At 45.4% G+C, this 26595-nt stretch overlaps 3 protein-coding genes across 3 annotated transcripts; all 3 read left to right on the forward strand.

The window, feature by feature from the left end:
- The first annotated feature begins 8 nt into the window (after window positions 1–8).
- LOC113127080 (NLR family CARD domain-containing protein 3-like) lies at window positions 9–4513 on the forward strand. Its single transcript, XM_026301308.1, has 7 exons — window positions 9–30; window positions 174–393; window positions 534–2328; window positions 2446–2619; window positions 2902–3075; window positions 3334–3380; window positions 3485–4513. The coding sequence occupies exons 1-7, from the start codon at window positions 28–30 to the stop codon at window positions 4015–4017; spliced, it is 2946 nt and encodes a 981-aa protein (XP_026157093.1). The 5' UTR covers window positions 9–27; the 3' UTR covers window positions 4018–4513.
- Window positions 4514–10951: 6438 nt separating this feature from the next.
- Window positions 10952–24373, forward strand: LOC113127075 (NLR family CARD domain-containing protein 3-like). The gene is made up of 11 exons (XM_026301296.1): window positions 10952–11475; window positions 11589–11747; window positions 11836–11949; window positions 13205–13283; window positions 13427–13646; window positions 13787–15581; window positions 15699–15872; window positions 16043–16216; window positions 16493–16539; window positions 16644–17251; window positions 24287–24373. The coding sequence occupies exons 1-10, from the start codon at window positions 11387–11389 to the stop codon at window positions 17174–17176; spliced, it is 3384 nt and encodes a 1127-aa protein (XP_026157081.1). The 5' UTR covers window positions 10952–11386; the 3' UTR covers window positions 17177–17251; window positions 24287–24373.
- On the forward strand, window positions 18929–24375 carry LOC113127074 (NLR family CARD domain-containing protein 3-like). Its single transcript, XM_026301294.1, has 10 exons — window positions 18929–19066; window positions 19180–19338; window positions 19427–19540; window positions 20061–20139; window positions 20258–20477; window positions 20618–22412; window positions 22530–22703; window positions 23081–23254; window positions 23532–23578; window positions 23683–24375. Exons 1-10 carry the CDS (start codon window positions 18978–18980, stop codon window positions 24213–24215), a joined length of 3384 nt encoding a protein of 1127 aa, XP_026157079.1. The 5' UTR covers window positions 18929–18977; the 3' UTR covers window positions 24216–24375.
- Window positions 24376–26595: the final 2220 nt, after the last annotated feature.

Raw genomic sequence — 26595 nt, forward strand, 5'->3', positions numbered from 1 at the left:
AATCCGACACAGCCGGACTCCGTATTTATGGTCTGTACATGTACAACTGCTGCTTTGACATCTGTTCTGTTCACATTCATCTCCACGCTGCACTTCTTAGACCAGGGCCCAACATGGACCTGATGTTTGGGGGCCATGGTTTTAGTTGGTATTCATACAGTTCTCTGTTCCAGCTGCTGGAGAACCACATTGTCAGTTTTGTGAAGAACGAGCTGAAGAAGATGCAGAAGGTTCTGACTTCAGGTTCCCCAGAGAGTCAGAGGGAGGATGAGGAGGTGTTGGAGGGTCAGGATGAAGAGCAGAGGAGGAGCAGCAGAGAAGCATTTCTGAAGATCACACTGAACTTCCTGAGGGGAATGAAGCAGGAGGAGCTGGCCGACTGTCTGCAGAGCAGTAAGAGGATTTCTAGAAAGGTTGAACATGATGGATAAAGGCCATATGTGACATTTCCAAAGTGATGGAGATGTTTCTCTGTGGGGAATAAATCTGTATCTTCATTCTTCAAGGAAATGTTTCTTTGCCTGTTCTTTCAGAATCTCCTGCCATGTGCAGACGTCAACTCAAGTCCAACCTGCAGAAGAAGTTCCAGCGTGTGTTTGAGGGGGTCGCTAAAGCAGGAAGCCCAGTCCTTCTGAACCAGATCTACACAGAACTCTACATCACAGAGGGAGGGGCTGCAGAGGTCAATGAGGAACATGAGGTCAGACAGATTGATCCAGCATCCAGGAAACCAGACAGACCAGAAATCACCATCAGACAAGAAGACATCTTTAAAGCCTCACCTGGAAGACATGGACCAATCAGAACAGTGATGACAAAGGGAGTGGCTGGCATTGGGAAAACCTTCTTAACACAGAAGTTCACTCTGGACTGGGCTGAAGACAAAGCCAACCAGGACATCCAGTTCACATTTCCCTTCACTTTCAGAGAGCTGAATGTGCTGAAAGAGAAAAAGTTCAGCTTGGTGGAACTGGTTCATCACTTCTTCACTGAGACCAAAGGAATCTGCAGGTTTGAAGACTTCCAGGTTGTCTTCATCTTTGACGGTCTGGATGAGTGTCGCCTTCCTCTGGACTTCCACAACACTCGGATTCTGACGGATGCTACAGAGTCCACCACAGTGGATGTGCTGCTGACAAACCTCATCGGGAGGAAACTGCTTCCCTCCGCTCGCCTCTGGATAACCACACGACCTGCAGCAGCCAATCAGATCCCTCCTGAGTGTGTCGACATGGTGACAGAGGTCAGAGGGTTCACCGACCCACAGAAGGATCAGTACTTCAGGAAGAGGTTCGCAGATAAGGATCAAGCCAGTACCATCATCTCCCACATCAAGACCTCACGAAGCCTCCACATCATGTGCCACATCCCAGTCTTCTGCTGGATCACTGCTACAGTTCTGGAGGATCTGTTGGAAACCAGAGAGAGAGGACAGCTGCCCAAGACCCTGACGGAGATGTACATCCACTTCCTGGTGGTTCAGACCAAAGTGAAGAACATCAAGTATGAGGGAGGAGCTGGGACAGATCCACACTGGAGTCCACAGAACAGGAAGATGGTTGAGTCTCTGGGAAAACTGGCTTTTGAGCAGCTGCAGAAAGGCAACGTGATCTTCTATGAATCCGACCTGACAGAGTGTGGCATTGATCTCAGAGCAGCCTCAGTGTACTCAGGAGTGTTCACACAGATCTTTAAAGAGGAGAGAGGACTGTACCAGGAGCAGGTGTTCAGCTTCGTCCACCTGAGCGTTCAGGAGTTTCTGGCTGCTCTTCATGTCCATCTGACCTTCATCAACTCTGGAGTCAATCTGCTGTCAGAGGAACAAACAACCTCCCAGACGTCTGAGACCAGAAGAGACCAATCTGCAGAGAAACTCTTCTACCAGAGTGCTGTGGACAAGGCCTTACACAGTCCAAATGGACACCTGGACCTGTTCCTGCGCTTCCTCCTGGGCCTTTCACTCCAGACCAATCAGACTCTCCTCCACGGTCTGCTGACCCAGACAGGAAGTGGCTCTCAGACCAGTCAGGAAACAGTCCAGTACATCAAATCCAAGTTCAGTGAGAATGTGTCTCCAGAGAGAAGCATCAACCTGTTCCACTGTCTGAATGAACTGAAGGATGGTTCTCTAGTGGAGGAGATCCAACAGTTCCTGAGTTCAGGGAAACGCTCCAAAGAAAAACTGTTTCCTGCTCAGTTGTCAGCTCTGGTCTTCATCTTACTGTCATCAGAACAAGACCTGGATGTGTTTGACCTGAAGAAATACTCTGCTTCAGAGGAGGCTCTTCTGAGGCTGCTGCCAGTGGTCAGTCTCTCCAAGAAAGTCCTGTAAGTGTGTAGACAGTTGGATTCATTCATCGTTACAAAAAGACCCTGAGATGGACTCAACCCGATAGAAAAAAAACTAAGTCCAGATTTGCCTTATCTCTGTTATTTCCTCTGCAGGCTGAGCGGCTGTAACCTGTCAGAGAGAAGCTGTGAAGCTCTGGCCTCAGTTCTCAGCTCCCAGTCCTCCACTCTGAGAGAGCTGGACCTGAGTAACAATGACCTGCAGGACTCAGGAGTGAAGCTGGTCTCTGATGGACTCAGGAGTCCACACTGTAAACTGCAGACTCTCAGGTCAGGATTCATCAACCTGTTTGACTGATGCCCAATTAAAATCTGATTGACATCAGTGATAAACAGCTGTAATCTGTGTGAGACTGTGTCTGCTGATACAATTTGTCTCACGACCTTTTACTAAACTTTAGCAGAACTTTCTAAACTCTGAGAACAGACAGTATTCAGAGAAGGTTCCTCAACCAGAGTACTGAGTCACTGCTGACAGTTTCATCTTGTATGTGACTGGACACAGCAGCATCATCCAAGGATCTTCCATGTGTGTTGTTTTGTGTTTCCCAGGCTGTCAGGCTGTCTGGTCACAGAGGAAGGCTGTGGTTCTCTGGCCTCGGCTCTGAGCTCCAACCCCTCCCATCTGAGAGAGCTGGACCTGAGCTACAACCATCCAGGAGAGTCCGGACTGAAGCTCCTGTCTGCCGAACTGAAGGATCCACACTGGAGACTGGACACTCTCAGGTATGGAAAGGTCTGCTGCTAACAGTGATAAATAATATTGTGGATCAAATGTCCCAGTAAAAAGAAAACAATAAGGGGCCAAGGATGGAGCCTTGGGGAACACCAAGACTGGACACTCTCAGGTATGGAGAGGTCTGACAGGAAGAGCGGCAAACATTTTCTCTGTCTTTTGGCTTCATGGTGGATTTTAGTCTTATATGAACAATAACACATGTAGGAAACACTGGTTTGTGCTGACCTGACCCCTCATCCTTTCAGGGTGGAGCCTGGTGGTGTCCAATGGTTGAAACCAGGTCTGAAGAAGTGTAAGTGTGTTTTTAATGAGGTTCATGACAACACAGCAGTTCACACTCAACCAGGTGACAGATGAGTAACTGCAGCTGTTACTGTGTCTTGTTCTCTCCATCAGATTCCTGTGAACTCACAATCGACACAAACACAGTGAACAGAAAACTACAACTGTCTGACAACAACAGGAAAGTCACTCGTGTGGAGGAGGATCAGTCGTATCCTGATCATCCAGACAGATTTGACCATTGGCATCAGCTGCTGTGTAGTAATGGTCTGACTGGTCGCTGTTACTGGGAGCTGGAGTGGGAAGGAACTGTGTATATATCAATGAGTTACAGAGGAATCAAAAGGAAAGGAGGTACTGACGACTGTGATTTTCGATACAATGCTCAGTCCTGGAGTCTGAGATGCTCAGATGGTGGTTCTTTTGTCCTGCACAATAATGAACACAAATTTATTTCCTTCTCTTCCTCCTCCTCTAGTAGAGTAGCAGTGTACCTGGACTGGCCTGCTGGCACTCTGTCCTTCTACACAGTCTCCTCTGACACACTGATCCACATCTACACCTTCAACACCACATTCACTGAGCCTCTGTATCCTGGGTTTAAAGCCTGGTTTCCTGGTTCCTCCATGTTTCTGTGTCCAGAGTAGCAGACAGAGTCTCCTCCTGTTACTGAAAATTTCTGACTGTTGAACAGAAATTTCATACTTTGATTTAATTTTAAATTTGTATCTTTGTTATTGTGAAGCACCTTGGTTTTCATATCTCCTGCTTAAAGGTACATGTGGGCTTGGTTTTCAGGACTGGCTCCAGTCCAGGGGGATTGAGCTGCCTCCTCTCACTGTAAGAGAAGTTAAAGTTACTGTCTTTATTAGTGACAGTGAGATTGATGCCAGTGTCAATATTATTATTTTGTTAGGGACATTTTTCAGGCCCAAATGTTGCTTTTTAGAACTAAACCCACTTTAACCCACTGGAGAAATGAGTCAAACCTTTTGACAAAATCTTTGGAATTTCTAACAAACACAAAGCAGCTCAGCTTGTTTCATTTCTGAATAGATTGAATATAATTTCATGGCTCCCTGTTTTATGTTTTCTGGCCTTTCATGTTGCCCCATCTGTTGATTTGATTTTTTACAACATGCTTTTGTTCTTTGTGTTGTGTGTTTGTTCAAATATATGGGGCCTTATATGTTTTGTGTCTTATTAGTGTTTCGTCTCCATCACTGATCAATACTGATGATTGTAGTGACCCGGTGTGACCACCGGAGGGCAGTAAGCACACGGATTATTTCTCAGTTCAGACAGAAAAGCCGTTTGCAGCAGTGAAATAACATCCGTGTCATTATCAGACTGAATAGAAAGTCTCCAATATTTGAATGAATGTGTGTGTGTGTGTGTGTGTGTGTGAACTGTATCATGGTCAGTTGTGTTTATTCTGGACTGAACCTTCATTTCCCGGGTACAAAGTCCCGCAGAGGTTAGCATTGTTAGCACTGTTAGCATTGTTCTCTTGTTTTGGCTGAAATGGTTTTTAATAGAACAAAGTTTGGCCAACAGGCAAACAGAGGGGGCCGGTCAGAGCCCGGTTCTCCTCCAGAGCAGCAGGGGGCGGTGATGCTCCCACTGTGCCGGTCGCTACCGCAGTTAAAGCTCACGAAGAAGAAAGAAAGCGAGTTCCTGTGGAGTCAGTGGGATTCGCCGCGGCTTTAGTCCGGTTTGTGGCTTAAATCTGCTTAAATGAGACGAAACGACGTCGCCGAATCCGCTATTAGAAGCTTGTGTTTGCTGAGCACCACTGGAGTTTACTGCCGGGCGTCAGTCCACGACTTTCACACGGAAGAAACGTCAAAATGCGTCGAGTCTCAGGCGGGTTCCGGAGCTGTGTGGTTCCTACGTGGACTTTGATTTGCAGCTGGTCTGGAGCTTCTATGATGCTGGGATTCATGTGGGGTGTTGGACAGGTTAGTCCTCAGCAAAGGGAAGGACTTGGACCGAACAGTGGGAGCAGAGGGTCTCGGGACCATGTTTAGAGGCCGTGCGCCTTCATTAATGGTCCAAGAGTCGTGCCAAGAAGATTGGTTCCTAAGGTCAAGTGAGTTCCTGTGTGAAGACTTTATGTTCTAGGTTTTGGTACCAAAGGGAGAAAACCTGACCTGTCTGTTAAGTCTCTCACCACTGTTTCTATAACAGCTAAGAAAATTGTGTTTTGCTGTTTTTTGTTCCTTTTGTTTGATGTTTATGTTAAAAGATGATCTGTCTCTTATTTCAGTCGATACAAGGGGCCTCAGAGAAAGAACCAAAAGAAAAGCCTTTGTTTTATTTTGCAAAGGAAAAAATGCTCATATTATTATTATTATCACTAGAAACCCGCTCCAAGGTAGAAGACACTTTATTTTGGACTCAATGGGAGACAAAGTCTGTTTCAGTCATGGCACTTTGGAGTCAGCAGGGGGCGCCATCTTACTTACCATCACTCTTAGAAACTCTGACTATAAACTGCTTATTTATATTTTCACCACTCGCCTTCAAACAGGGATTTCAAACCTTATTGCAGAAACACAATCTGGCTTCTTAAAAGGTGGATCAACACCCAATAATATAGGGCTGGAAATGGATATCATTGAATATAGAAGAGTTTACCCGTCTGTCAACTTATATACTGTACATATATCAAGGACAGTGCAGTGGAACCACGGCTTTAAGGCAAGCTGGCACAGTCAAAATCCAGGTCCAGAAAGACGCCATACCCTGCTGAAAAGCCCAGAAGATCTGCTCAGGATGCACCTTATTATGACTTTTTCTTTATTGTCTTTAAATGTTCGAGGGTTAAGAAATGGCACAAAGCGCAAGGCAGTTTTTCTTTTTTGTAAAGCCCTGAAAAGAATTTCAATGGTTATAATAATCGAGCCAAGAATAAAGCGATTGTTTGGTGATCTGTGTCCCATGACTGATGCTGGAAATCACTATATTCAACAGACAAAGTTACTGTGGCAGGTGACTTTAATGTAGTTCCTGATGAGTGACTCGATAGAGACCCAACGCAATTCAGAACACATTCTTTTAACCCTATAATTTCAGAACTTTCCACTTCTCTTGATCTTATAGATATTTGGCGTGTAACTAATCCAGATAGGAGACAATATACTTGGTCTAATAACACGGGGCAAAGACATCGCTCTAGACTGGACTTCTGGCTTATTTCAAGTAATTTAGTTGATAAGTCCTTGGATTGTAATGTTTGCCCATCTCCTCTTACTGATCACTGTGCAATAACTATTTCAATTAAGTTAAATGGTAATTTGTCACAGTCAAGGATTGTCAACTGGAAATTTAATAGTAATTTACCAAATGATGATTCTTTCTGTATTAGGATTAAAACATTGATTAAGGAAGTTAAACTTCAGAAGGAACTATCCTCCACATATAAATGGGAGTGGCTCAAATTTAATGTTGAGAAAATTGGCATCCAAGAGGGAAAAAGAAAAAAGCAGTTAGATATGGTGACTAAAATAACTAATTTATGTGCTTTGAATACTTTAAGTGAGGAAAACAGAACTACATCAGCTGCAATCAAAGCTCGATGAAGGATAAAGGTGCTTTCATCCGCTCAAGAGCAAGATGGATGGAGGATGGTGAAAAACATTCATCATCCTTCTTTAATTTAGAAAAAAACAGACAGACCAGGAAGGCTATAAATAAGCTTAATATTGGTAACTATGTAAGTGAAGACAAAGAACTGATTGATGACTAATTTGCATTGTTCCAAATATTCAGAGTATGATGCTGATATATTTCTGAACTTGATTATCAAATACACCCCAAAAATAGATGAACAGGTCAGATCTTTAACAGAAGCAGAAATCACTTTAACGGAGCTGGACAATGCCACGCTACAAATGCCAAGTGGAAAGTCTCCAGGGTGTGACGGGCTTACAGCTGAATTTTATAGACACTTTTGGGTTGAAATTAGAGAAATGATATATGAAGCATTTAAAGAACATATATACAATTGTACCTCGTCTCCTACAATGAAACATGGTATTATCACAGTTATACCAAAACCAAACAAAGATAAAGTTTCCTTAGACAACTGGAGGCCAATCACACTCCTGTGTGTAGATCATAAATGATTAGCTCATGTATATGCTAACAGGCTCAAGAAGGGATTAAATATGATAATAGAGGAAACACAATCTGCTTCCATTAAAGGGAGACATATCCATAATCATACCTGCTTAATTTTAGACATTTTGGATTTTAATTATTTGATCTCAGATAATAGCTTTATCTTATTTTTAGATTTTTTAAAAGCCTTTGACACCGTAGAACACCCCTTTTTATTCAAGGCTTTAGACCCATTCAGGGCTCTTTACAGTACTCCTTGGTAACCCCTGCCTTGCCTGCCCTAAAAGTGGATGTCATTAATTTGTTGGATAAGAAATGTAATAATAAAGTTTTTAATTCGGTTTTCAAACCAAAAACTATTGGAGACTTTAATTCGTGTTATTCAAGGGACTGTTTAGATATTTCTTTGTGTAAAAAGTCCTTTTCCTTCTATCTCTCCTTTCCTATTGCTCCTACAGTTAAAGAAACCCATTTTAAATTAGTCACAGTGATTCACCCTGTGAATAATTTTTTATCAGAGGTGCTTTAAATTTGAAGTTAATCCATGGACCTTCTGCTCTAAAGAGCCTGAAACTATTGAACATTTATTTTTAATTGTTCCTTTGTTAAACGTTTCTGGTCTGAGATCCACAATTCGCGTCTTTAAAAATAGACTAAATCTATTTTATGGATGACCTGGATGATGATGTCTCTCATACTGTCAGTACTTTTGTCTAAGTTTCACATCCACACATGTAAGTGCAATGGTTGTGCTCCCTCTTTCTCTTATTTTTTAAATTATTTTACTAATTACTTTAAATCGCTGAGATTTATGGTTGAATTGAACAAAAAAGTGAATAAACTACAGGCTTCTATGTCTAAGTCTCTTATTTTAATATTTTAAGTGCTGCTCTTTTTTTTTTGCCATTTGTCTATTTTAATGCTAAATTATCTTTCCCCCATAGATGCTTTGTGTCTGTTCTGTCTGTTGTTTCCTTTGTTTGTTTAATGCAAATAAAGTTTGGAGGAAAGGGGGAAAAGGCATGTCAGGAGCGACTGTGCACAGTGCAGGCCAGTCAGCAGGAAGTCCTGCAGACCATCCAAAGCTTTGGAGAGATTCGTGAGCAGACTCGTCTTTTTAAGTCCATCACCACGTTTAACAGATGAGGCATGAAGCTGAACCTCACCACGTATCAACCAGACCACAAAGCCCTCAGCAAAACCAGCACCGGAAGTCGCATTAATGGTAAGAGGTGTTTTATTTATTATTGGTTAGCTTCAATATTTTCAAAAAGAATACATCCAGAGACTTATTATACTCTAAAATTGTTGGTCGAAAAATACACGCATTTAGTTGTATTCACTGTTAAAAAATATTTTATGGCTCTCGCGGAAATTTATTTGAAAATATGGCCTGAACCAGGGGGTGAAAGCGAAAGTGAGAGAAGCTCAAGACAGAAAAGAGAAGCAGCTCAGGGGAAAAGCTAAGAAAGTGGATCTCTTCTTCATTACAGGGACTTGGTTTTTGACAGGACTAGTTTTATTTGATCTGGAGAAGCTGGTTTGTTATCAAGGTTTTCTAGTTGGAGGTTCTAGTTGGAGGTTCTTTAAATCACAAGAGGCTTCAAACTGAAGCACCAGCCTGTGAAGTCCAGGTGAGTAAAATGGCGCCTGTGCCCCACATTCATTTGTCACGTTTCTGAAAACAAATCAAACAAAACAAAACGTTGCCGGAAGCTTCTGGCCTGGGCCGGTTACCTGTTCAAGGTGGAACCCAAATGTTCCGTTATAACGTTCCCGCGGTGCGCGCAGCTTTTGGCCGCTAGAGGAGGCGACACGTCCAACATGATGTTCTGAGACCACCACCGTCACTCTGCGCTGAGGTCCAGCTGTTCTCACTTTAGTGTTCCCGGTTAAAAATGCTCGGTCTGTTTGAACTTCTCTTAAATTAGCACAAAAAACATTTTTCACCACCACATTTTTATTCAACATTCTTTAGCTGTGAACGTCTCAAAGTGTTTAACATGAATTTATAGAGTTAGACATAAAATAACTGCAGTGAAAATGTTTTACAAAATGAACATGTAATGTAAAAACCAAATGGAAAACCAAAGACCAAACTCAACATGAAGTCGTGTGTGTGTGTGTGTGTGCGCGCGCGTGCATGGGACTTCATGCACATGAGTGGCATGTGACACTGAGCTCAGCAGCTTCTGACCAAGAGCATATGATGTGAAGAAGTTGTCACGTGATATTATGCCCTTGGAGACCGGTTGTCATGTCCAGCACAACACGTGTGCCCTGGTTTTTTTGGGCCCTTCCAGTACTGGGTTTCCCCATGTATACCTGCATATTCCAGGCATAGCTGCTCCTGGCGTCACATGCTGCCCAGATTTTTATTCCATATTTCCGTGGTTTGCTTGGAATGTACACCTTGAAAGAACAACGACCTCTGAAAGGAACCAGGCGCTCATCAACTGTCACCTCAGGACCTGGATTGTACATTAGGGGTAGGCGCTCCACCCACCTGTCCCAAATGTTCCTGATGGCAGCCAGTTTGTCATTTCGCCAGCGGACGGGTCGTGTATCTCTGTTATCAAATCGAATAATTCTTGAAAGGACATGAAGCTGTGGTGAAGACATAGTTGCCCGGAATATAGGCCTGCCAGACTCTGCATCCCACAGACTTTTTGTAGCCTCATTGTTTGAGCAATATACTTCTGCTAAAATTAACAGACCTATGTAGGCTTGGAGGTCTACCAGGTGATTTCTCTCCAGGTGTCCCCAAACACACGCTTCCCCTCCAGGTTTGTCATCTCCAGTATTATTCCTTCAGTGGACTCTGGTAAAAAGAGTTGGAAGATGGACTTGATGTCATCCACACGAGATGTCACATACCATGTTGGCCCTGGCGTCATCTTTATGATGTTTTCCACTCTCGCTCTACTTCCTCTATCCTGGGGGGATGAAGACCAGAGCAAGTGTCCACTCTTGGACTGGAATGTCTCCTCAGGTGCCTGTTCTTCAGGTGCCTCTCCCTCTCCATCTGTTGACTGGTCAGTCTCCTCAAAGTCTGGATCAAAATCTGTGTTGTCTTCCACTTCTGAGACATCCTCCTCTCTCTCTGGTTCAATTTCAGTGCCCTCTTCATCATGTCCAAAAACCTGGACCAGAACCTCTTCGACAGATAACGGCTTGGTCAGTCGCCTACTTATTGTGCTCAGAGTAAAAGGAGTGCAAGGCAAACATCAAGCTATATATATGGGGTCTGTGTGAAGATGATACATTGATTAGTCTGGAAGGAGTGAGTGGAGTGAGTGAGTGAGTTGAGTGGGGTGAGTGAATGAGGTGGGGTGAGTGAGTGGAGTGTGAGTGAGTGAGTGAATGAGTGAATGAGTTGAGTGAATGGAGTGAGTGAGTGAGTGAGTGAGAGAGTGAATGGAGTGGGTGATCAGATCAGTCTCAGGACATGTAGTCCAGTTCTCAGGGACCACTGTCCTACTTGTTTTCCAACTATCCCTCCCTGGCCCTGCTGATTACCTGGGTCAGGTGTGTTCAGCCAATCAGAAGCTTTAAGGTCAGATGTGGTTTTAAAAGAAACAGGATAGTGGCCCTTTAGGACTGGACTTTGACATCCCTGACTTACAGGCGCAGCTGCTGCTCGAGTGAGTCTCTCGAGGCCTCAGCAGCTTCATGGGTCCATCTAGTGTCCTGACAGTAGAAGTGCAGCAGCTGATGGCAGCTTCCTCTGCCTCACACTGTCTGACTGCATCAACTGACACTGACAGCAAACAGAGAAGCAGCAGCTGATGGTTTTACAGGAGAAATGATGCAAAGCAGCATCTGAATGATTTGTGTCTCCTCTCCAGGTGAAGGGACAAAGTCTGTGTGAGCTGATGTGGATTCAGCAGCATGGATCAGTGTGAGGACAGACGGGAGGGAGTCCGTCCCTCTAAACCCAGTCTGTGTGGAGACCATGAGAGCCAGACCGAAGCTCAGAGGTGAGATGAGGATCTGGGAGAGTCCAGGACTCTTCTCCATGTCAGAGCTCAGCACCAAACATCACTGCTCCATCATTATTCACACTCACTGCTCTGTGTGTGTTGTGTTCAAGACCAGAGCAGCAGCACAGACCAGGATCTCCTGGACCTGGACCCGATTCTGTGTCCATGATGAGTGATAGATCCATGGACCGTCCTCTGCAACTCAGACAATCTGCTGATGGAAGGAAACGATTTAAAATGGACCAAAGGTTGTTTCAGAAAGACAAAATGTCAGTTTGTGTGTTAATGAAAAGATTGAACATATTTTCATCAGTTTTTATCCAACATGCACATTTATCAGCTCTGTCTTTGTTTCAGGATCCAGCAGCAGAGACCAGATTCTCCTGAACCCAGCTGTGTGTCCTTCAAGAGTGACTGGTCAATGGGTGGTTTAATTAACTTCAAAGGAGGAAGTCCAGCAGCTGATCAGATGTAAGCTGTAACTTTCAGTCAGAGTCGAGTTTTTCTAGAAAAGATGGAGTTTGTGTGACATGTTGTCCGACCACGTCTGAGACCCAAAGTGTTTCTGCTTGCCATAAAGTGTGACGATCTGGATGCCGTGCTGGGCCAACTGAGTTTCTTTTCCAAGGTGTTGAACAAGCTCCTCTTTTTGAAAAGATCTGGTTCATTTTGATGATGGTACAGGACAAATTGGGGGTAGGGGGGCAGAAGGTACAGAGAGAGAGGGAAGACAGACAATAGAAAATAACAAGTGCAGTGATGTGCGTGTGCACATTCGTTACCCAATGTTAAACAGAGCAAGAGCAGGAGGCCACCACACTGCCACCCCCCACTCAGCCTAGGGTCCACAGCCTTTGTTTGACTTCTTGGGGTTCAGCCCCTGTGATGGGTGAATCCAGGATCTGTTCATCATTTAGTTTTGGCAGATCCACAGTGTTCAGGAATCAGCAACGAATTTACTGTAACAGTTTCTAAAGGTGTTATTTATTTCTATAGGGTCATGTGTGATATTTCCATCTGAGGAACTGACATGATGCCATGTTCAAAGTTCTCTAGGTCTAATCTTTGCACTTGCAACTGTTTTTTATTTTCAATTATTTTGTTTAGTTCAAACCTCATATTGGTCAGTGTGTTCTCTTCTGGAGAAGCAGCAGAAGCAGCTTCTAACGTTTTCATTTTTTGTTCCACTTCTATTTCTAGTGATCTCTCTTTGCATTTCAGCTGTGATGAGTAGGAGAATGTTTTGCCTCTCATATCTGCCTTCACTGCTTCCAAGAGAACCATGTGGTTTAGCTTCCAGAAATACTGCCCACTTCCTTTGGAGATAGTTAAAGTAAAAATGTGTTAAATCTCCAAGATCTATTCCTTGGTGCGTCTCTCTTTCTGGTCACAGACAGAGACTAGTGCATGATCACTGATAGTGATGCGATAAATCAAAGATGTAGACGGGAATATGAGTGGTGAAGTGGTGAGTAGAAAGTGTATTCCCTGACATCAGGGTGACAAGACCGTCAAGCATCACAGAGACCAAGATCACTCGTGTTGTTTTAGAATGTCCAAAATGTCACTTTGGACAACAGCAGGACTAGTAAAGCTTTACCACTACAGGGACTCATCTGATCCACTGTTCACATCCGAATCTCACTTCCTGGACCTTAACCTTGTGTTGGTCTCTGTGTGGACAGACAGACGTCATGTGAGCTCATTCTTCATGATTTCTCCACAGGGTGGACCAGGAGAGCTCAGAGGTTCCCGGTGCTCAGTCTGCCCAGCAGCGTCCGACACAGCCGGACTCCGTATTTATGGTCTGTACATGTACAACTGCTGCTTTGACATCTGTTCTGTTCACAGCCATGTCCACGCTGCACTTCTTAGACCAGGGTCCAACATGGACCTGATGTTTGGGGGCCATGGTTTTAGTTGGTATTCATACAGTTCTCTGTTCCAGCTGCTGGAGAACCACATTGTCACTTTTGTGAAGAACGAGCTGAAGAAGATGCAGAAGGTTCTGACTTCAGGTTCCCTAGAGAGTCAGAGGGAGGATGAGGAGGTGTTGGAGGGTCAGGATGAAGAGCAGAGGAGGAGCAGCAGAGAAGCATTTCTGAAGATCACACTGAACTTCCTGAGGGGAATGAAGCAGGAGGAGCTGGCCGACTGTCTGCAGAGCAGTAAGAGGATTTCTATAAAGGTTGAACATGATGGATAAAGGCCATATGTGACATTTCCAAAGTGATGGAGATGTTTCTCTGTGGGGAATAAATCTGTATCTTCATTCTTTAAGGAAATGTTTCTTTGCCTGTTCTTTCAGAATCTCCTGCCATGTGTCGACGTCAACTCAAGTCCAACCTGCAGAAGAAGTTCCAGTGTGTGTTTGAGGGGGTCGCTAAAGCAGGAAGCCCAGTCCTTCTGAACCAGATCTACACAGAACTCTACATCACAGAGGGAGGGTCTGCAGAGGTCAATGAGGAACATGAGGTCAGACAGATTGATCCAGCATCCAGGAAACCAGACAGACCAGAAATCACCATCAGACATGAAGACATCTTTAAAGCCTCACCTGGAAGACACGGACCAATCAGAACAGTGATGACAAAGGGAGTGGCTGGCATTGGGAAAACCTTCTTAACACAGAAGTTCACTCTGGACTGGGCTGAAGACAAAGCCAACCAGGACATCCAGTTCACATTTCCCTTCACTTTCAGAGAGCTGAATGTACTGAAAGAGAAAAAGTTCAGCTTGGTGGAACTGGTTCATCACTTCTTCACTGAGACCAAAGGAATCTGCAGGTTTGAAGACTTCCAGGTTGTCTTCATCTTTGACGGTCTGGATGAGTGTCGCCTTCCTCTGGACTTCCACAACACTCGGATCCTGACTGATACTACAGAGTCCACCTCAGTGGATGTGCTGCTGACAAACCTCATCAGGGGGAAACTGCTTCCCTCTGCTCGCCTCTGGATAACCACACGACCTGCGGCGGCCAATCAGATCCCTCCTGACTGTGTCGACATGGTGACAGAGGTCAGAGGGTTCACTGACCCACAGAAGGATCAGTACTTCAGGAAGAGGTTCGCAGATAAGGATCAGGCGAGTACCATCATCTCCCACATCAAGGCCTCACGAAGCCTCCACATCATGTGCCACATCCCGGTCTTCTGCTGGATCACTGCTACAGTTCTGGAGGATCTGTTGGAAACCAGAGAGAGGGGACAGCTGCCCAAGACCCTGACTGAGATGTACATCCACTTTCTGGTGGTTCAGACCAAAGTGAAGAACATCAAGTATGTGGGAGGAGCTGGAACAGATCCACACTGGAGTCCAGAGAACAGGAAGATGGTTGAGACTCTGGGAAAACTGGCTTTTGAGCAGCTGCAGAAAGGCAACGTGATCTTCTATGAATCCGACCTGACAGAGTGTGGCATCGATCTCAGAGCAGCCTCAGTGTACTCAGGAGTGTTCACACAGATCTTTAAAGAGGAGAGAGGACTGTACCAGGAGCAGGTGTTCTGCTTCGTCCATCTGAGCGTTCAGGAGTTTTTGGCTGCTCTTCATGTCCATCTTACCTTCATCAACTCTGGAGTCAATCTGCTGTCAGAGGAACAAACAACCTCCCAGACCTCTGAGACCAGAAGAGACCAATCTGCAGAGAACCTCTTCTACCAGAGTGCTGTGGACAAGGCCTTACACAGTCCAAATGGACACCTGGACCTGTTCCTGCGCTTCCTCCTGGGCCTTTCACTCCAGACCAATCAGACTCTCCTACAAGGTTTGCTGACACAGACAGGAAGTGGCTCTCAGACCAATCAGGAAACAGCCCAGTACATCAAAACCAAGTTCAGTGAGAATCTGTCTCCAGAGAGAAGCATCAACCTGTTCCACTGTCTGAATGAACTGAAGGATGGTTCTCTAGTGGAGGAGATCCAACAGTTCCTGAGATCAGGGAAACGCTCCAAAGAGAAACTGTCTCCTGCTCAGTTGTCAGCTCTGGTCTTCATCTTACTGTCATCAGAACAAGACCTGGACGTGTTTGACCTGAAGAAATACTCTGCTTCAGAGGAGGCTCTTCTGAGGCTGCTGCCAGTGGTCAGTCTCTCCAAGAAAGTCCTGTAAGTGTGTAGACAGTCGGATTCATTCATCGTTACAAAAAGACCCTGAGATGGACTCAACCTGAGAGAAAAAGAACTAAGTCCAGATTTGCCTTTTCTCTGTTATTTCCTCTGCAGGCTGAGCGGCTGTAACCTGTCAGAGAGAAGCTGTGAAGCTCTGGTCTCAGTTCTCAGCTCCCAGTCCTCCACTCTGAGAGAGCTGGACCTGAGTAACAACGACCTGCAGGACTCAGGAGTGAAGCTGGTCTCTGATGGACTCAGGAGTCCACACTGTAAACTGGAGACTCTCAGGTCAGGATTCATCAGCCTGATGAGTAGACAAGAGATTTCGAAATTCATGTTTCCCTCAAGATAAACTATAAAACCAGTGGTGGTCTACTGACTAGGGACCATGTTAACTAATGATTTTCGTGGGCAGAGTTAAAAAATAAAAGGGTAGCATGTTGTTTTGTGTTTCCCAGGCTGTCAGGCTGTCTGGTCACAGACGAAGGCTGTGCTTCTCTGGCCTCGGCTCTGAGCTCCAACCCCTCCCATCTGAGAGAGCTGGACCTGAGCTACAATCATCCAGGAGAGTCCGGACTGAAACTCCTGTCTGCTGGACCGAAGGATCCACTATGGAGACTGGACACTCTCAGGTATGGAGAGGTCTGCTGCTAACAGTGATAAAGAATATGGTGTATATGGATCAAATGTCCCAGTGGAAGCATGTAAACAGAAAACAATAAGGGGCCAAGGATGGAGCCTTGGGAAACACCAAGACTGGACACTCTCAGTTATGGAGAGGTCTGACAGGAAGAGCTGCAAACATTTTCTCTGTCCTTTGGCTTCATGGTGGATTTGAGTCTTATATGAACAATAACACATGTAGGAAACACTGGTTTGTGGTGACCTGACCCCCCTTGTCCTTTCAGGATGGAGCCTGGTGGAGTCCAATGGTTGAAACCAGGTCTGAAGAAGTGTAAGTGTGTTTTTAATGAGGTTCATGACAACGCAGCAGCTCACACTCAACCAGGTGACAGATGAGTAACTGCAGCTGTTACTGTGTCTTGTTCTCTCCATCAGATTCCTGTGAACTCACAATCGACACAAACACAGTGCACAGAAAACTACAACTGTCTGACAACAACAGGAAGGTGACTCGTGTGGACGAGGATCAGTCGTATCCTGATCATCCAGACAGATTTGACAACTGGCATCAGCTGCTGTGCAGTAATGGTCTGACTGGTCGCTGTTACTGGGAGGTGGAGTGGGAAAGAGTAGTTGATTTATCAGTGAGTTACAGAGGAATCAAAAGGAAAGGAGCCAGTGACGACTGTGAGTTTGGATACAATGCTCAGTCCTGGAGTCTGAGATGCTCAGAGGCTGGTTACTCTGCTTGGCACAATAATGAACTAACAGCTGTCTCCCCCTCCTCCTCCTCCTCTGGTAGAGTAGCAGTGTACCTGGACTGGCCTGCTGGCACTCTGTCCTTCTACACAGTCTCCTCTGACACACTGATCCACATCTACACCTTCAACACCACATTCACTGAGTCTCTGTATCCTGGGTTTAAAACCTGGTTTCCTGATTCCTCTGTGTCTCTGTGTCCAGAGTAGCAGACAGTCTCCTCCTGTCACAGAAACTTTCTGACTGTTGAACAGAAAGTCCAGTCTGTCAAAGTTCACTCAGACATTTTCAGATTCATGGAGTCAGTTTCATTTTGAACCTGTTTGAAATGATTCCTGGTAAGTGTCTTCTCATTCCAGAGGAAAACCTCCGAAAGATGAAAATGATTGTTCCAGGACAGACGTCAGCCTGAATATCAGTCTGTTGTGTTTCTCTGAAGTCCAGCTGCAGTTTGCTGCAGATGTGACAAACTGTGACATCAGAGAGGAATCACTGAGCTGCAGGGACCTGAGACCAACGTCCACAATGATTCCAGATATTCACAGATTCTTGTCCAGTGGACACAGGTTTGTTCTGTGTGTTGGACAAACTGCAATAAAAAAGTCTATAATGATAAAGAGTAAATGTTCATATTTCAGACCCAGACAAAATAGTGAATGTTATGGAAGCTGTGTTCACCACACAACAATCACTTTTAAGGAGCAGTCAAGTCAAATGAATAGATCAACATTTTGATCAGTGCTGCAGTTCCTCACTGTGACCACCTGAGGGCAGTAAACACTGATCAGTTCACTGTCAATAATGTGACGAGGAACATGAGAGTAGATGTGGAATAAAGTCAGATGGAGCAGAAACAGAAGAACAACAGATGTGAGTGATCAGCGCCCTCCAGTGGTCACAGTGAGGAACTGCAGCTCTCTCCATATTAATACACACATTAATACTGACACACACTGACATGGACTTGGAATATTATTCAAACTATGACTGATCCTCAGCTGTCTCCATCACTCATCAATACTGTTGATTGATCCTGATCATCACTGAATCCTGTTGGATATGAAGCCTGTTTGTTTTGCAGACTGTATTTCATTCATTTTAATTCAATTTTTGAGTTTAATTCAGTTTAAAATGAGAAGAGCATCAAAACTGAGTAACTGTTTGACTGACTGGATTCTTCAGACTTCATCATGTGACCCTCACTCCCTGAGAACCAGTCTGTAAAGTTTACAGGGAACAGACAAAGGTGAGTCTGACAAAACCAGTCCAACGTCTGTACCTGTTAACATTCCAGGTGTGTCAGACTGTTCCATGTAGGCGTCGAGTGAGGAGTGTTGGACTGAACAAACTGTGAGTTTACCTTCACTTTGTCTTTACTAACATCACTTTGTCTTTTGTTGGACAGTCTTTGTCTCCATGTTGTTGGATTATTGATTATTGATTTAGTGAATCAAACAATCTGATGAACAGCTGATGTTTATTGCCGTCAGTGTCCATTTATTTATGGCCACAGGAGCCACAAATGGGGAGGGGTGGGGAGTCTGGACATTTCCATAATGGCCCAGGACTCACAGGAGTCCAGGAAACAGATCTACAACCTTATGTAGGTGGGTCCGAATTAGATTCTTTCATGAGCCCAGAATCTGTGACAGCGCCCCAGTTTACGGGTAGAAAACCTTCGTCTCCACCAGAGTAAAGTCAGATACATCAGTATACTGGTGTTTCCTGTGGAGCCTTTCAAAATAAAACATACAACCCCAAATGAATCGGAGGCGCTTCCTGTTTCTGTTGTCCTGCTGTGTAATGAGGCTGTGGAGGAGTCTCTGGAGAACAGCATCTCCTCATATTGACAGTACAGCAGTGATGGCAGCCACAGGCACTTTGTCTAAGGTTATGTTCCACGTTTGTTCAGCCTGGACTTGTTTGATCCAGAAGCAGCATCTGAATGATTTGTGTCTCCTGTCCAGGTGAAGGGACAAACTGTGTGTGAGCTGATGTGGATTCAGCAGCATGGATCAGTGTGAGGACAGACGGGAGGGAGTCCGTCCCTCTAAGCCCAGTCTGTGTGGGGACCATGAGAGCCAGACCGAAGCTCAGAGGTGAGATGAGGATCTGGGAGAGTCCAGGACTCTTCTCCATGTCAGAGCTCAGCACCAAACATCACTGCTCCATCATTATTCACACTCACTGCTCTGTGTGTGTTGTGTTCAAGCCCAGAGCAGCAGCACAGACCAGGATCTCCTGGACCTGGACCTGATTCTGTGTCCATGATGAGTGATGGATCCATGGAGCCTCCTCTGCAATTCAGACAATCTGCTGATGGAAGGAAACAATTTAAAATGGACCAAAGGTTGTTTCAGACAGACAAAATGTCAGTTTGTGTGTTAATGAAAAGATTGAACATATTTTCATCAGTTTTTATCCAACATGCACATTTATCAGCTCTGTCTTTGTTTCAGGATCCAGCAGCAGAGACCAGACTCTCCTGAACCCAGCTGTGTGTCCTTCAAGAGCAACCACTCAAAAAACTATGTCATTGACTTCAAAGGAGGAAGTCCAGCAGCTGATCAGATGTAAGCTGTAACTTTCAGTCAGATTCGAGTTTTTCTAGAAAAGATGGAGTTTGTGTGACATGTTGTCCGACCACGTCTGAGATCCAAAGTGTTTCTGTCGTAAATGTCATCAGGACAGAAATCATGTGCAGAATGAAAAAGCAGCTGAGAGAGAAGTTCCAGCTCCGTTTGTTCTGATCTTTCATACTGGGAGCTGCCCAGTACAACCAGTCTGACACAAGCAGACACTGGCTGTAGGTGCCTTGCTCCAGGACTCTGCAGCAGTGTTCAGTGAGGGAGGGAGAGATCTATGTTGGAGCTGTTGGGACTGAACCAAACTGAGCTGAAAGCTACAAACAGCTGCAGACTGAGCTGCTGGTTCTCAGTGGGATCAGCAGGACTAGTAAAGCTTTACCACTACAGGGACTCACCTGATCCACTGTTCACATCCAAATCTCACTTCCTGGACCTTTACCTTGTGTTGGTCTCTGTGTGGACAGACAGACGTCATGTGAGCTCATTCTTCATGATTCCTCCACAGGGTGGACCAGGAGAGCTCAAAGGTTCCCGGTGCTCAGTCTGCCCAGCAGCGTCCGACACAGCCGGACTCCGTATTTATGGTCTGTACATGTACAACTGCTGCTTTGACATCTGTTCTGTTCACAGTCATCTCCACGCTGCACTTCTTAGACCAGGGCCCAGGGTTTTAGTTGGTATTCATACAGTTCTCTGTTCCAGCTGCTGGAGAACCACATTGTCACTTTTGTGAAGAACGAGCTGAAGAAGATGCAGAAGGTTCTGACTTCAGGTTCCCCAGAGAGTCAGAGGGAGGATGAGGAGGTGTTGGAGGGTCAGGATGAAGAGCAGAGGAGGAGCAGCAGAGAAGCATTTCTGAAGATCACACTGAACTTCCTGAGGGGAATGAAGCAGGAGGAGCTGGCCGACTGTCTGCAGAGCAGTAAGAGGATTTCTATAAAGGTTGAACATGATGGATAAAGGCCATATGTGACATTTCCAAAGTGATGGAGATGTTTCTCTGTGGGGAATAAATCTGTATCTTCATTCTTTAAGGAAATGTTTCTTTGCCTGTTCTTTCAGAATCTCCTGCCATGTGTCGACGTCAACTCAAGTCCAACCTGCAGAAGAAGTTCCAGTGTGTGTTTGAGGGGGTCGCTAAAGCAGGAAGCCCAGTCCTTCTGAACCAGATCTACACAGAGCTCTACATCACAGAGGGAGGGGCTGCAGAGGTCAATGAGGAACATGAGGTCAGACAGATTGATCCAGCATCCAGGAAACCAGACAGACCAGAAATAACCATCAGACATGAAGACATCTTTAAAGCCTCACCTGGAAGACACGGACCAATCAGAACAGTGATGACAAAGGGAGTGGCTGGCATTGGGAAAACCTTCTTAACACAGAAGTTCACTCTGGACTGGGCTGAAGACAAAGCCAACCAGGACATCCAGTTCACATTTCCCTTCACTTTCAGAGAGCTGAATGTGCTGAAAGAGAAAAAGTTCAACTTGGTGGAACTGGTTCATCACTTCTTCACTGAGACCAAAGGAATCTGCAGGTTTGAAGACTTCCAGGTTGTCTTCATCTTTGACGGTCTGGATGAGTGTCGCCTTCCTCTGAACTTCCACAACACTCAGGTCCTGACTGATGCTACAGAGTCCACCTCAGTGGATGTGCTGCTGACAAACCTCATCGGGGGGAAACTGCTTCCCTCCGCTCGCCTCTGGATAACCACACGACCTGCGGCGGCCAATCAGATCCCTCCTGAGTGTGTCGACATGGTGACAGAGGTCAGAGGGTTCACCGACCCACAGAAGGAGCAGTACTTCAGGAAGAGGTTCTCAGATAAGGATCAGGCCAGTACCATCATCTCCCACATCAAGACCTCACGAAGCCTCCACATCATGTGCCACATCCCGGTCTTCTGCTGGATCACTGCTACAGTTCTGGAGGATCTGTTGGAAACCAGAGAGAGAGGACAGCTGCCCAACACCCTGACTGAGATGTACATCCACTTCCTGGTGGTTCAGACCAAAGTGAAGAACATCAAGTATGAGGGAGGAGCTGGAACAGATCCACACTGGAGTCCAGAGAACAGGAAGATGGTTGAATCTCTGGGAAAACTGGCTTTTGAGCAGCTGCAGAAAGGCAACGTGATCTTCTATGAATCCGACCTGACAGAGTGTGGCATCGATCTCAGAGCAGCCTCAGTGTACTCAGGAGTGTTCACACAGATCTTTAAAGAGGAGAGAGGACTGTACCAGGAGCAGGTGTTCTGCTTCATCCACCTGAGCGTTCAGGAGTTTCTGGCTGCTCTTCATGTCCATCTGACCTTCATCAACTCTGGAGTCAATCTGCTGTCAGAGGAACAAACAACCTCCCAGACGTCTGATACCAGAAGAGACCAATCTGTAGAGAATCTCTTCTACCAGAGTGCTGTGGACAAGGCCTTACACAGTCCAAATGGACACCTGGACCTGTTCCTGCGCTTCCTCCTGGGCCTTTCACTCCAGACCAATCAGACTCTTCTACATGGTCTACTGACCCAGACAGGAAGTAGCTCTCAGACCAGTCAGGAAACAGTCCAGTACATCAAGACCAAGTTCAGTGAGAATCTGTCTCCAGAGAGAAGCATCAACCTGTTCCACTGTCTAAATGAACTGAAGGATCGTTCTCTAGTGGAGGAGATCCAACAGTTCCTGAGTTCAGGGAAACGCTCCAAAGAAAAACTGTCTCCTGCTCAGTTGTCAGCTCTGGTCTTCATCTTACTGTCATCAGAACAAGACCTGGACGTGTTTGACCTGAAGAAATACTCTGCTTCAGAGGAGGCTCTTCTGAGGCTGCTGCCAGTGGTCAGACTCTCCAAGAAAGTCCTGTGAGTGTGTAGACAGTCGGATTCATTCATCGTTACAAAAAGACCCTGAGATGGACTCAACCCGAGAGAAAAAGAACTAAGTCCAGATTTGCCTTTTCTCTGTTATTTCCTCTGCAGGCTGAGCGGCTGTAACCTGTCAGAGAGAAGCTGTGAAGCTCTGGCCTCAGTTCTCAGCTCCCAGTCCTCCACTCTGAGAGAGCTGGACCTGAGTAACAACGACCTGCAGGACTCAGGAGTGAAGCTGGTCTCTGATGGACTCAGGAGTCCACACTGTAAACTGCAGACTCTCAGGTCAGGATTCATCAACCTGTTTGACTGATGCCCAATTAAAACCTGATTGACATCAGTGATAAACAGCTGTAATCTGTGTGAGACTGTGTCTGCTGATACAATTTGTCTCAAGACCTTTTACTAAACTTTAGCAGAACTTTCTAAACTCTGAGAATTTTCCATCATTTTATGTTTGTTGCTGAATTATCAAATATCACAGATGAGTTTGAACTTATATTATCAAGTTGGCACCAAAACAACAAAGAAGAACAGACAGTATTCAGAGAGGGTTCCTCAACCAGAGTACTGAGTCACTGCTGACAGATTCATCTTATATGTGACTGGACACAGCAGCATCATCCCAGAATCTTCCATGTGTGTTGTTTTGTGTTTCCCAGGCTGTCAGGCTGTCTGGTCACAGAGGAAGGCTGTGCTTCTCTGGCCTCGGCTCTGAGCTCCAACCCCTCCCATCTGAGAGAGCTGGACGTGAGCTACAACCATCCAGGAGAGTCTGGACTGAAACTCCTGTCTGCTGGACTGAAGGATCCACACTGGAGACTGGACACTCTCAGGTATGGAGAGATCTGCTGCTAACAGTGATAAAGAATATGGTGTATATGGATCAAATGTCCCAGTGGAAGCATGTAAACAGAAAACAATAAGGGGCCAAGGATGGAGCCTTGGGGAAACACCAAGACTGGACACTCTCAGTTATGGAGAGGTCTGACAGGAAGAGCTGCAAACATTTTCTCTGTCCTTTGGCTTCATGGTGGATTTGAGTCTTATATGAACAATAACACATGTAGGAAACACTGGTTTGTGCTGACCTGACCCCCCTCATCCTTTCAGGATGGATCCTTGTGGAGTCCAATGGTTGAGACCAGGTCTGAAGAAGTGTAAGTGTGTTTTTAATGAGGTTCATGACAACACAGCAGCTCACACTCAACCAGGTGACAGATGAGTAACTGCAGCTGTTACTGTGTCTTGTTCTCTCCATCAGATTCCTGTGAACTCACAATCGACACAAACACAGTGAACAGAAAACTACAACTGTCTGACAACAACAGGAAGGCAACCAATGTGGACGAGGATCAGTCGTATCCTGATCATCCAGACAGATTTGACAACTGGCCTCAGTTGCTGTGTAGTAATGGTCTGACTGGTCGCTGTTACTGGGAGGTGGAGTGGGAAGGAATTGTTTATATATCAGTGAGTTACAGAGGGATCAAAAGGAAAGAAGGTACTGACGACTGTGATTTTGGATACAATGCTCAGTCCTGGAGTCTGAGATGCTCAGATGGTGGTTACTCTGTCTTACACAATAATGAACGCAGATTTGTCTTCTCCCCCTCCTCCTCCTCTGGTAGAGTAGCAGTGTACCTGGACTGGCCTGCTGGCACTCTGTCCTTCTACACAGTCTCCTCTGACACACTGATCCACAACTACACCTTCAACACCACATTCACTGAGCCTCTGTATCCTGGGTTTTCCATCTGGTTTCCTGGTTCCTCCATGTCTCTGTGTCCAGAGTAGCAGACAGTCTACTCCTTTCACAGAAACTGACTGTTGAACAGAAAGTCCAGTCTGTCAAAGTTCACTCAGACATTTTCAGATTCATCAAATTATCAACTGTAATAACTAATAGAATAATTCTGAATAAATAAATAAACTCCTTTATATTTCCAGTCCTATAAATGTGTCTGCTACATTAATTGCAGGATAAACATTGTTCACTTTTACCTGTTTGAAATATTTTTTATCTTGTGTTTCTGCTGTTGACACCAAAGTCATTGGAGGGACAAACAAAAACCAATGTGGGATTTGAAACAGCGTCTTTAACATAAACATCAGTTTAGTTCTGGATCTTTTCACTTTATCCCCTTTTTAAAATTATACACGTTGCTTCTGTTGGTTGTGGTCTCTGTACTTCACCTGCTGATGTTTTAGCTTGAGGTCTTCAAAGTCCAAAACCCCAAAATCCTGAGTTTCCTGTGATGAAAGACAGAAAATGTGGACGTGTGCAGCTGGAACCAGAACAGTTCTGTTTCTGCTCTAAACAGTAAAAACAGCTCGACGTCTGTAGAAGCTTGTACTGGTTTCACTGGCTGAGCTCGGTTCATCTGCAACTTCTTCCAAACTTCATCTAGACTTTCCTGAACCTAAAAGGAATCAGACGTCACTTCGGTTGAATAGAAACTGTTTATTTCAGAAGCTGAAGCAGCAGCTGTGATATTTGGACTAGAAAAGACGTGACTCTGTTCTTCATGGTGACAATGAGGCTGTAACTTGGTGCTCAGGAGACCTGGACATCAATAATGTGATGAGGAACATGAGAGTAGATGTGGAATAAAGTCAGATGGAGCAGAAACAGAAGAACAACAGATGTGAGTGATCAGCGCCCTCCAGTGGTCACAGTGAGGAACTGCAGCTCTCTCCATATTAATACACACATTAATACTGACACACACTGACATGGACTTGGAATATTATTCAAACTATGACTGATCCTCAGCCGTCTCCATCACTGATCAATACTGATGATTGTAGTGACCCGGTGTGACCACCGGAGGGCAGTAAGCACACGGATTATTTCTCAGTTCAGACAGAAAAGCCGTTTGCAGCAGTGAAATAACATCCGTGTCATTATCAGACTGAATAGAAAGTCTCCAATATTTGAATGAATGTGTGTGTGTGTGTGTGTGTGAACTGTATCATGGTCAGTTGTGTTTATTCTGGACTGAACCTTCATTTCCCGGGTACAAAGTCCCGCAGAGGTTAGCATTGTTAGCATTGTTAGCATTGTTCTCTTGTTTTGGCTGAAATGGTTTTTAATAGAACAAAGTTTGGCCAACAGGCAAACAGAGGGGGCCGGTCAGAGCCCGGTTCTCCTCCAGAGCAGCAGGGGGCGGTGATGCTCCCACTGTGCCGGTCGCTACCGCAGTTAAAGATCACGAAGAAGAAAGAAAGCGAGTTCCTGTGGAGTCAGTGGGATCCGCCGCGGCTTTAGTCTGTTTTTTGGCTTAAATTTGCTTAAATGAGACGAAACGACGTCGCCGAATCCGCTATTAGAAGCTTGTGTTTGCTGAGCACCACTGGAGTTTACTGCCGGGCGTCAGTCCACGACTTTCACACGGAAGAAACGTCAAAATGCGTCGAGTCTCAGGCGGGTTCCGGAGCTGTGTGGTTCCTACGTGGACTTTGATTTGCAGCGGACACCTGGGATCATGACGCCCTCCGAAAATGTAAGTAACACGGAACCTCAAATGTGGGTCGGGTCCGTGTGTTGTGTGTTCATGCGCTTTGGCACCGGAATGTCCTGGAGAACAACAGTGTTCCGGTTAGTTTGAGCCGCAGGTGTCAGATGTTGGTTCGACCGGTGTTTGCCAGCGGGTGTTCCTCACCTGGTGTCAGGTGGGATGAGATCTGGGATGGTTTGAACTGGGCGGCGTGAAGCTTCAGCAGGTCCTGCAGGACACTTTGTCCCAGTCTGTTCCCATTAACCTACGCTGGTCTGGAGCTACTGTGATGCTGGGATTCATGTGGGGGGTTGGACAGGTTAGTCCTCAGCGAAGGGACGGACTTGGACCGAACAGTGGGAGCAGACACGTCAAAGGTCAAAAACTCAACAGCCTGACATCTGGACTAAGTTGACCCCAGTCCAAGGACTGGAGACACTGAGATCATCAGGCCGGAACAAGGGGACTCGGTTCAGGAGTGTGAAGGAGAACATGAGTCATGTTCCTCATACGTGTTGAAGATCTTTAAAGGTTCTTCTTTGTTTTTGAAGCAGAAACATGTTCTGCTGTTGATGTTCCAGTTTATTTGTGTAGCACATTTCAAAGTTAAAGCTCAAAGTGGCTTAAATAAAATAAATAGAAAGTTCAACATAACAGACAAGTGAAACGCTAAAACC

This window comes from Mastacembelus armatus, chromosome 2 (genome assembly GCF_900324485.2).
Source record: "Mastacembelus armatus chromosome 2, fMasArm1.2, whole genome shotgun sequence".
NCBI lineage: Eukaryota > Metazoa > Chordata > Actinopteri > Synbranchiformes > Mastacembelidae > Mastacembelus > Mastacembelus armatus.

Excerpts from the sequence above, each read along its gene's own strand:
- LOC113127075 (XM_026301296.1), top strand. The coding sequence starts at position 11,387 with ATGGATCAGTGTGAGGACAGACGGGAGGGAGTCCGTCCCTCTAAACCC. Across the intron at positions 11,476-11,588 it reads AGCCAGACCGAAGCTCAGAG|ACCAGAGCAGCAGCACAGAC; the intron begins GTGAGATGAGGA and ends GTTGTGTTCAAG. Across the intron at positions 13,284-13,426 it reads AGCCGGACTCCGTATTTATG|CTGCTGGAGAACCACATTGT; the intron begins GTCTGTACATGT and ends TCTCTGTTCCAG.
- LOC113127080 (XM_026301308.1), top strand. Across the intron at positions 394-533 it reads GGCCGACTGTCTGCAGAGCA|AATCTCCTGCCATGTGCAGA; the intron begins GTAAGAGGATTT and ends CTGTTCTTTCAG. Across the intron at positions 3,076-3,333 it reads TGGAGACTGGACACTCTCAG|GGTGGAGCCTGGTGGTGTCC; the intron begins GTATGGAAAGGT and ends TCATCCTTTCAG.
- LOC113127074 (XM_026301294.1), top strand. The coding sequence starts at position 18,978 with ATGGATCAGTGTGAGGACAGACGGGAGGGAGTCCGTCCCTCTAAGCCC. Across the intron at positions 20,140-20,257 it reads AGCCGGACTCCGTATTTATG|CTGCTGGAGAACCACATTGT; the intron begins GTCTGTACATGT and ends TCTCTGTTCCAG. Across the intron at positions 20,478-20,617 it reads GGCCGACTGTCTGCAGAGCA|AATCTCCTGCCATGTGTCGA; the intron begins GTAAGAGGATTT and ends CTGTTCTTTCAG.